General features: G+C 41.6%; 1 protein-coding gene across 9 annotated transcripts in view; it reads left to right on the top strand.

The window, feature by feature from the left end:
• STOX2 (storkhead box 2) overlaps nt 1-9,953 on the top strand; it is a 222,582-nt gene extending 212,629 nt beyond the window's left edge. For all 9 annotated transcript variants that reach the window (XM_019666941.1, XM_019666942.1, XM_019666951.1 and 6 more), the window contains 2 exons: nt 6,086-6,169; nt 9,618-9,953. In XM_019666941.1, the coding sequence (XP_019522486.1) occupies nt 6,086-6,169; nt 9,618-9,861 (328 nt within the window). In that variant the 3' untranslated portion in view covers nt 9,862-9,953. The remainder of the gene's footprint in view (nt 1-6,085; nt 6,170-9,617) is intronic.
• Nucleotides 9,954-10,986: the final 1,033 nt, after the last annotated feature.

Below are 10,986 nucleotides of genomic sequence, written 5' to 3'. Positions count from 1 at the left end.
AGAACGATCCAGTCACCTAGACACATGCAGGAAATGTGGTGACTTAATAAGAAGATGGAAGGCAGGACTCCGACTCCTTTGAGAGAATGGTCACAGTTCATAAAAATCTTTTCTTTCCAAAGGAAATGGTATGGTTTTAACTTAGTTTTAAGTGTTTAGAGAGGTGGGACTTTTTTTCTTCTATAAAGAAAATCCAAGCAGAGTACTCACTATTTGCCCCCAACCCTGTTAGAGTTGTGAAATTGAGAGCCACTGAATAATAAAAAGAAGTTATTCACCTGACTTTAATAATTTATTTAACCATGAAAGCTTATCCTACTGTGGGAATACTTGGATTTAGTGGTAGTCCCTCCTCTTTGGGTTCAGTGGCTCCAGACTTTTCCTATAAAGCAAATAGTTCATCATGTGACACATGGAATCAGTGTGTATGATGAATATTCAGAGCACATTGCACCAAGCAGGAAGTTCAAGAAAAAATCAAGGCACCTGCTCTCAGGCTGGGTAGGGTTTTGGGTGAATCTTAAAAGAATGCATTAGGAGTATGATGTTAAGAGTAAGAGGGAGATGCAATATGGTAGGCAAAACAAGAAAGGCCAGAGGTGTTAGTTTGGAACTCAAAGGACGAAATTGAATTGATGTTCAATAAAGAGAACAGGCCCTCCTCAGTCAGATCTAAGACTTGGGGGCTAGAGTCTGTGGCTCAGATGGAGTAAATGTCCTGTGCCCTGAGCCAGCATGGGCTTGTCTGTGTGACCCCCAAATGGGTTACTCGGGCAGCCCCCAAATTCCATCAAACACATTCCTCCCGGGTCACCGTCCTTCCTGTTCCCCTTGCTTCTCTCACTTTGTTGTAAAGTTTCATGTATTGTTTTCCTTTTCTGTTACCTCAGTTTTTATTTTACTTTGCTTTTTTCTCTACATAAAACTAACAATTGTTTTGTTGTTTGTTGTTATGCTGTTTCATCTATTAATGTTTGGACTTGTTCCTGGTCTCAATTATATATAATAATATATATTACTATACATTAATAATATAAGAATATAATATGTGATATATAATTTGTATGCATAATAATGTCTATAGCTACAATTGGTTACTAGTATTTTAAATTTTATGTTTATATTGCCTTACCCTCTTTTTATCCACAGGCCATTATCTCCCCTCAATCTTATTCCCTATCACCTTTGTGCTAAGAGCCTTTTGTTCTCCAACGCTTGTATAGAAATCTACTACTAGCGGATTCTTCAAAGGCCTGAGAAATCACTGGCAACTTTCAGGGATAGATAGATAGATAATTACATTAGACCAAAATATCTCTGTATTGGTATAGCCTGTAAGTGGCAATGAAACAAAAGAAGATATCATGCAAGAAGATGCAGTGTGGCTCTCCTTTAATGATATGGTGAAAATTTATCTTGGGAAATTATTTTTGAACCTTTTTATAATCTCTGCTTCAAGCCAGCATCTGCCATTCTTTACTATATCCTATATTGTGGGGAAAAAATATTTTCTCCCTCAAAGGCACCTCCATTGAAGGTAATAACAACTCAATGGCTCTAGCATGCACTCTAGAGTCTCATTCTTGAATACTTCTCACAAACATAACATGTCCCCATTTGCCACCCCACTAGATTGCAAAGGTAGCAGTGGGTCTTTCCTACACGGTGCAGCTTCACGTCACTTGTCACTGTTGACCAGACTTGTGACAAAGCAAATCTTAAATGGATTGGAAAAGACAGGGATTTTTTCTTCTCTTTTTTCCATTAATGTTATTTGATGGCTGTTCATAAGACATCTGTGTTGAATGTAAAAGCCTCGCTATTCAGATTGGGAATGTTTCAAGATTCTCAGGATAGTGATGACCTTGGAAAGAAGATGCCATTCCCACAGCTATTTCCCTTCCATGTGACTTTAGCAGGGACCCGATTAGGAGGATTAGGGTCTCCCAGTGGCCCCATAAGAAGTCAAGCAAATCGCCATAACAGAGCTTATCTTTTACAATTGACTTTTGCTCTAGCCAACTGACAAAACTACCGATACTTAAACTTCCCTAAAGATTTCAGCAATCAGAATATTTTGTAGAGAGATTAGTGGGAATAAAGCACTTCCACTGCATTTTTTTTTAAGATTTTATTGGGGAATTGGAGGAGGGAACAGCGTTGAGGAATCAGGGAAGGGGAACAGACAAGTTGCTGTCCTTTCGTTCTTCAGTCTAGTTGTGGAGGACGTCGCTTCACTGGCCCATGTTGGTATTATCATTGCCCATGTTGGTATTATCATTGCCCTCTTCCAAGGAGAGGCAGTCGCTTGCTGGGAATTGGACGGCAGCTCAGGAAAGCCCAGGCTCGCTGCCAGCCGGCCAACTGCAGCCTATGCCATTGCCGGTGACTCACGGCAGCCCAGCTCCAGGTCGAGCTGTTGTTCACCATCTTAGCTGTAGAGGGCGCAGCATCACTGGCTATCATGTGGGATCCGAACTGGCGCCCTGCTGCTCAGAGCTGGCATCCCAAGCCAACTCCTAACCAACGCGCAGGCCCATCCATTGCATTTTTAGAACAAATATAACAGTGTCAGAATTTCAGAATTATTGTGACAGTAATACAGCGAGGTTTTGTATACCCCATGCCCAGCTTCCACTATTGTTAGCATCGTTCGTGTGTATGGTACATTGGTCACAATCCACCAATATCAACACATTGTTATTAACTAAAGCAATTATTTATTGCAATTTCCTCAGTTTGTCCCTACTGTTAATTTTTATGTTCCAGGATTCCATCCAGGATACCACATTACATTTGGTCACTACCTTAGCCTCTTCTGGTCTGAGACAGTTTCTTACACTTCCTTTGTTTTTTAGAGGACCTTGACAGTTTTGAGGAGTACTGGTCAGGAATTTTGTACAATGTCCCTCAGTTTGCATACGTGTTATGCTTTTCTCATGATTAGGCTGACGAATATGTGTTATTGGGAGGGGGATCACAGAGATAAAGTGTTTTTCTCACCATATCAGGAGTAAGTACTATCAACATGACTCAGCACTGTTGATGTTCACTTTGATCACCTGGCTTAAGGTACTGTTTGTCAGTTTTCTTCACTGAAGTTACTCTTTTTCTCCGTTTCCATACTGTACTCTTTGGAAGAAAGTCACCCTTAAAGAGTTATGCCCCATCTCTTTAGGGGCAGAGTGTCTAAATAGATTATTTGGAATTCTTCTGTACAAGAGATTTGTCTCTTCTTCCCTATTTATTTATTCAATCATTTACTCATATCAGTATGGACTCATAAATGTGTATTTTATACTTTAGGTTACAGTCCATTACTACCTCATGTTATTCCTCATATTGTTCCACCTTTGCTACTGACTGCTCTTTCAGTGGCTCCTGCATGCTTTTGACATACCCCCATCATTGTGGCTGCTTGTTCACTGGCTTTTGAGCACTTCCTAACGTTTTGGCACTTTAAGATACTCTGGGCTCACTGTATATTTTCTGCCTCAGTCTTAGAATCAGCCACTTTTCCAAGGATCTCTGACTTCTTTTACTGGAGGATGGTATCAGAAACTAAGATGTAGGGGTGAGGTATGCCTACTGCTACCAGAGAGCCATTATTTCTAAGACCTCTCAGAGGATAGAGCAAGGAGATATATGTACATATATTAACCTGTGTATATATACATGTCTGTAAATATTTCCATATGTAACATCTGTGTCTCTAACAAGCTCAGTGTGAGTTCATACTGATGTATCCAAGGCTAATCTATTACTACATAGATCATTCGAGTCTCCTCCATCTGCTTATCTGTAACCCCTACTCCAGCAGTGAGAAACCTGGCTCCTGACACCTGCCATCGATTTAATAATGGTCCACTTGCAGTATACATGTATAATACTTCATCCATTGCATCTTATAAAACTGATTAGATAAATATGGATAAACATGGAAGTGAAAAAAATGGAAAGGTTTCTCAGCTTATCCTAAGTAAATGGCTTACTTAATGTGACAGAACAGTGATGGTCATAAACTCACTCATGGACTTACTTGGTCCTAATGGGATTGTTCTAGAGAATTTTAAGGTTCAGCGGGAAAGGGGTCACTATTAATATTATTTAATGTGTATCTTTTCTTATGTCACACTGTCAGTATTTGGAGAGTGATAGGTTGACTTCGTAGTAATATACCATATGTTTGGTAAGCCCCTATTTCCTTCTCCCCACTTCCAGTCTTGACATATCTAAATTTTAACCATATTTTAAGGTCCAGATCAAATGCCTTCTTTTCCCAAGGGCTTCTCTGAACACCCTTTCCACGTCCATGCGCTGACAAAGTAGGGCCTGTTTCCCTTCTTTACAGTACAACATTCATCATTTCCAATCCTGTGTTCTCAATTTTTGTCTTAAAGTCAGGACTTCAGACTCCTGCCCAAGACCATGACCTCAGCCAACCAATTTATGCCACGTTCATACTATTGCCTGGATTTCCTGGGGGACACTTCCTCTTGCCCCTGTTTCTCGGTGGCCCTTGAAAGCTCTGAAATCTTCAGTGCGTCTTCAGTAGGCTGGACTATGCAGGAAATGAGCCTGGGGTGATGGTGGCTTCAAGCAGGGTTCCAAAAAGGGGAAGGTCTTTGTAGCCTTCAAGAAATGTGCTCACTACGCCGTTGGAAATGTGTTTTCCTTATTACAAAAGAAAACTAGTAACTAGGGTATGGCTTTTGAAATGTCAAAAAGTTGTGAAATAATTAAAAGCTGATTGGGAAGCCTTCGTCCCTTCTTGTGTTTTACTCTTGGGCTGCAACTCAGGAGCAATTGTGTTTCCACTCAGCATGCCTCAACGTGTGCCGGCCACACAAGGAGGGAGAGAAGTGCAAAGGGGTGGTAAAAAGCCACCTCTTTTGAATCTGCAGGTCAGGAGAAGCTGTGGGCATGTGTAAGGGACAGCCTCGCTCCGTGGAATCCGTAGAGTCCATTTGTGGGGAGGTAAACGGGCAAGGCTGCGGGCAGGGGGTTCTTCCCCAAAGTGGTGGGAGTGTTTATGACCACGGTCACAATATGTTTCCTTTTAACCATATCTTAAATCTAAAGACAGCTGACTATTGTTTATGCAAACTTTCCATAAAAGTATAACAAAAAATTTACTTTCCCTCTCTTGATTTTGTGTTTCCTCCCCCCCATCTTAGCCACATGTTTTTCTTTCTGTTTCTTGTCATTTCTTCCTCTAACCTCCTGCTCCTTCTCTTTTTTGCATCTGTGAGATTTTGACTACAGCTAATTTTTCATTTTAATGTTCTCATTTCTCTCCCCCCACCACCCTTGTCACACACTTTTAAAACAAGTTTTTGATTTGAGTTTCTTGATAGTCATTTTTATATCTTCCTACAAGAGTGTCCCCAGCTATGGCTAACACATTTTGTAACTTTAATGGGACTATTTTAAAAGCTTAACCAGGGAGTTCTAGCAAACTACTTGCTATAACTCCCAAATATTCAGGTTAGTTTAAAAAAATTTTTAAAGCCTTGCTCTGGGTGGACATAATACCAAAATATCCCCCAAAGCTCTGGTTTCCCTGTGGTGTTGGGATTGGTGTATTCAGCCGGAGTACTATCAATAGAACGATGTTATTCTCTGTGGCACCAGGGTTCAGAAACAGTGATTGGGGTCATGCCCTGGGATATGGTTGTGGGTCAGGGTGAACTGAAGCACTACAAAGTCGAGTTCTCGTTGGGGGATGGGGCATTGCAGGTAAGTTGAATAGAGGCTTACAAATTCACACTTCTTGAAAGTGTTGCCTCTATGAAATACACATCTTAATTTTAGTTTTCTGTGTTTGCCATTTTTTTTACAATAAGCACATATTATTTTAAATTCAGAACACTGTTTATAAAAAAATAAAATGTTTAAGAATACAATAAACAGAATAAATGTCATAAATTGTGACTAAGGTGCATGCTCTGTTTTGACCCTCTCTGGTTGGCTAAGTCCTTCCTTTCTCCACAGCATATTTTGGCCACTTTACCTCGGATGGTGGCTAAATTCTGAAGCTCGCAGAGTTCTCTTGAGTATAAAAAGCCTTATTAATTTTTTAAAGTTGCAGATCGACGTGCTTCCCAGTGTCCAGAGCAAAGACGTTCTCCTGGTCAATGAAGTGCAATCCAGAATTTCTTCATATGAGGTAGGAGTAAGAGGGGGAAAAAACAAAACAAAACAGGATTAAAGGTAAGGATTGTTTCTTCCTTTAGGCACAGAGTGAAAGCTATCATGTAGGGCAACAAATGAATCATAACCAGTATAAGCTGGTGCTTGATTTGTTTTCCTTATTCTTTACTTTAGTACTTAAACATTCTTCCCAAATGATTCGTCACAACTCATTTCCCCTCAGAATCTAAGTGAGAATCTTCAGATACTTCCTATTGTGCCCTGAAATGTAGTGCTTTTCAGTTCATGTTGTGGTTAATTAATCCTTATAATTTGTAAGGATTACAAATGTATCTAAATCATAGACTTTAAAAAATATCACCCCAAAAAGGTAGTCCATTAAAGGGGATGCAGTTTTAAAAATTAGGGCCTTGTTATGGTAGACTAAGTTTTTGTAAAGCTAGATAAATAAATGAAGCTTAAATTTGATACTACCATGAATACTGCTTTTCTAAATTCAGAAATTAATAATATATCATTTTCAGTAAGGAACCAAAGTCAATAGAAAGATGATATACAAATATACCTGCTTGTATTATAATATCATTTGAATATGCATTTGATAAAACAAATATTCAGTGCTTTCCTGCTTACTGCTAGGCATCCTGGTAGGTTCTAGAGACACAAAGTAAAAGTCACGATCATTGTCTTCTAGGGGGGTTAGAAGGGAAAGTCACCCCTATACCTGGAAAAGTGATGATGCAACTGGGGTGCAAAATGCTCAAGATAGAATGGGAAAGTACACCTGCTTGGTGCAGCTCCAAGTTGCAGAACTATCCCACCTGCTCACCAACTGTGGGCTTTGGCAGCCAGCCTCACTCATCTGACCCCCGAGGCTCAGCGCTATGGTCTGTTATAAAAATGGGGATGGATTCCTGCCACCCGTACTTCACCATGGCTGTGAGGGTTACATGAGACCCGTGAAAACGACACACCTTGGGTAAGGTACAAAACCAGTACTGTGCTGTTATTTTTGGGGTTTCAGGGGAGACAGTGCATGATTTTGGTACTTCTGTGGCAGAGCTATACTTACAGACATTTAGGATTGAAGCGGGACCCTTAAAGAAGGCAAGGACAGAGGGGCCTGAAGAGTATTCCAGGCACTGATGACAAAGGTTTAAAAGCAGGAGCAGCAAAGACACATTTGCAAGACGGAGAGTATATATAATTCATCTTCCTTTAGACTTAATGTTTATCGCCATAAATGCTGTAAGTGTATATTGCAGGGGTGAGGAGAGCGGGGAAGGGAGCTAACGCCATATACATTTTCTAACAATTTTGCTACAGAACATTAAAAACGATCTTTGGAAAGTGACACACTGGAAGTCTGTCCCATGTTGTTGCCTTAGGCTTGTGTCTGCAGATGGAGCCACCACCCACCCCCTCGCTTTCAATTACTGTCTTCAGTCTCACTTTCAACAGGAAGTCCTCTGTGCTTAGCTCATCCCCCTCCAGTCATTTTAACACTCTTGTGTTCTTTGCTGTTCTTTCTTTTCCCATGTACGAGTCCATATTGGGTGCCCCCAGTTGGATTATAAAGCCCTTGACGTTGGGAAGGCTTTCTCATCATGTCACTTCACAGAGCCTGGCAGAGTAGCAGGCCCCAGGTTGATACTGACAAACTGTTCTTTCTGCTTAATATTAACACGGTCATCAATTCTGACAGTCAAATCCACTGGCAGCTCTGTTGGTAGGTTTCAAGGTATCATTCACAAAGTAATACACTTGCCCTTGGGTAGAGAAAAAGCCAAATTGATTTTTAAAACTTCTGAAACACCTATAATTTTGTGCTGTGTTACATACTGTAGTCATTAATGTAAAGATGGCATGAACCTACTATATATCTATCTATATCTATATCTATATCTATAGAGATATAGATATATTTTAAATATTTTTATTGGGGTATTGGGGAGGGGAACAGCGCTGGGGAATCGGGGAAGGGGAACAGACAAGTTGCTGTCCTTTTGTTCTTCAGTCTAGTTGTGGATGACGTCGCATCACTGGCCCATGTTGGTGTTATCATTGCGTTCTTCCCAGGTGAGGCAGATCGGTCGCTGGCCATTGGACGGCTGCTCATGGCGGCTCACAAAAGCACATGCCAGCTGCTGGCCAGCCCCACTGCAGCCTACGCTGTCGCCGGTGACTCACAGCAGCCCAGCTCCAGGTCAAGCTGTTGTTCATCATCTTAGCTGTAGAGGGCGCAGTGTCACTGGCCCTCATGTGGGATCCAAACCGGGGCCCTGCTGCTCAGAGCTGGCGTCCTGAGCCAACTCCTAACCAACACGCCACTTGGCCGGCCTTGAACCTACTACATTTTAAATTTGATTTGAAATGATTACATACCAAATTTGATTCTAAACCCAAAATACAAGTCTAAGTATGTTACTCCTTGTCAAAATTCTGTCAATGGTCAAAATTAGGCAAAGTAAATCCAACTCTTTACTAGGGCTTGTAAGGTCCCTCCTGTCCTCATCCCCACCTTAATCTCTCTACCCTAACCTCCCTTCACTGGCCTTCCAGTGCGCCAGCCAGAACCTCTCCTCAGGCTCGTTGCGGCCTTCAGATCATCTCCAAGACTGTCCTGCGCCCACCACCCCATCCTAGGACCCATCCACTGTTTAGTCTTTATGTTTCATTGACTGAGGTTGCAAGAGGTTGGCCCGGCTTGCCCAGCCTGGAGAAGGAGTTCTTCTGTGGGTTCCCTTGGCCCCAGCCCTTACTACTCAGAGTTGGGATTATTTTCTGTCACAGCCTGGGTTCCTGGGGATGCCGACTCTGAAATGACGATTAATACAGCCCTGGGATTAGTTCCCATGGGGAAAGAAACAGGCCCGGCCAAGGAGAGGTTGGGCTCCATCAATAGTCTTCTTCAACATAAGACCACCAGGGTCACACCTGGACTTAGTACATGTTGCAGCGAGGGAGGAAACTCGTGGGCCTCTCAACAAAAGAGTGTTAGAACAAACCTTGTGTAAGGACTGGCGCTTTGGGTAGGTGATTCTGGAGAAGACCGAAGGTTCAATCTAGATTGGATGCTGCCAATCCAATCTAGAAAAAAAGTGGGAACGCCTCTATAATGGGGATTCTCAATGAATCTTATCCCCAGGGAGGGCAGAATAAGGCTAGAGCTGTAATTTGTAAAGAAGTATTAGTCACTCATTCTAGCCAAGAAGGGATAGGGGGAGATTTTGATTTTGTTTTTGTTTTGAGAGATACAGTGACCTTGTCTTTGTGCTTAAACAACACTATGAAGAGACTCTACTTTTCCTTGTTTTGTCATGGTCTCAGAGTGATATAATTTGAAGTGGTATTCTGGGAAATCATAGACATCCAAAAGGAGAATAATGCGGCCTAGCTGGGAGTGCCGGGCCAGCTCCTGACTATCAGGGGCTGCTCTTTTCTTCTTTTCCCTTGTGATGCAGACTCATCAGCCCTCAGCTGACCCCCAGAGGAAGCTCAGAAGCTGGGGTGATCCTGCAGACTGCTCTGCTGATGAGGCGAGGGAGTTGGGCCTTTCTACCCCTGCATCTCTTAGTCACTGGATGCAGGCTGCCTCTGGGCAGGACAGGCATCCTGGGTAAGGCGGTGCTTCAGCCCAGACAGTTCCTGAAGAGAGATCCAGCTGAGGCCTCACTGAGAGCAACAGTCCCAGCGGCTCAGTCCTGAGACTCTTTTGATCTTCATTGTATCTGCAAAGCCTAACACAGTGCCTGGCCCATATAAGGTCCTCCATAAATATTTGCTAAATAAATTAATGAGCTGCGTGTCATGAGGTCTTGATTTTCCGCCTGACTAAATGTTTTACTCCTCGTCTTTGAGTAAAACGTTTTCTTTCCAGTGACAACTTATTTCCTGTGTACTGTTAGTGCACCATCTAGAATGTCTAGAGCAATAGCTCTCATCAGTAGATGGGGATGGCATGAATTAGTTACTGGGGACACTTTCTAAGTGTACATGCTTGCCCCCAAGGAGACTCTATGCAGTCAGGGTTCTGATTCAGCAAGTCTAGAGCGGTGCCCAGGCATGGATTTTTTGAAAAACTCCTTAACCCTACCAGATGGCTGTACTGATTTTTCAATAATTTCTAATCATATCTTATCTAATCATATCTGTGTTGTGTGCATGGAAAAGCACTCCTATTTTCTACAATGTCTCCAAGTTCCAACTTATTCTAACCACTTGTTTGCATGTAACTAACATTTTTCTATATCATGTTGCTTTTTCTCTTTAATACTCAGGAGCCCAGGTATAGGGGACAGTTAGGTTCAGGGTTACTCAGGTCTGGTAGGGTTAAGATTGAGGCTGTTTCCTTCACCACCTGCCTCTTTCCCATCAAAAAAGAAGTAACTTGAAGTTTGATGGTGATTTCATGAATCAGGGAACATTTTCCACTTTTTTCCTGACTCCTGAGACATAGTTCTAAAAAGCCAAACACAAAGTTATGTCTCTGCCAAACTGAGACATTCTATACAACCACTCACATTTTCTTTTTTTCTTAAGACTTTTATTAAAAATATAGTTAGCGTACAATATTATATTAGTTTCAGGTGTATACAATAGTTGTTCAACATTGATATACCTAAAGAAGTGATCACCATGGTAAGTCCAGCAACCATCTGACACTCTACCATGCTGTCACAATATTATTGACTGTATTCCCTATGCTGTACATTACATCCTCATGACTTATTTGTTTTATACTTGGAAATTTGGACCACTTATTACCCTTCACCTTCTCCCCCTTTTAATTTTTTAGTTACAGTTGATATTCAATATTACTTTATATTAATT

This window comes from Hipposideros armiger, unplaced genomic scaffold, assembly GCF_001890085.2.
Source record: "Hipposideros armiger isolate ML-2016 unplaced genomic scaffold, ASM189008v1 scaffold_481, whole genome shotgun sequence".
Taxonomy (NCBI): Eukaryota; Metazoa; Chordata; class Mammalia; order Chiroptera; family Hipposideridae; genus Hipposideros; species Hipposideros armiger.
The sequence above is the reverse complement of the archived record's forward strand: the minus strand, read 5'-3'. Positions and strand labels throughout refer to the sequence as shown.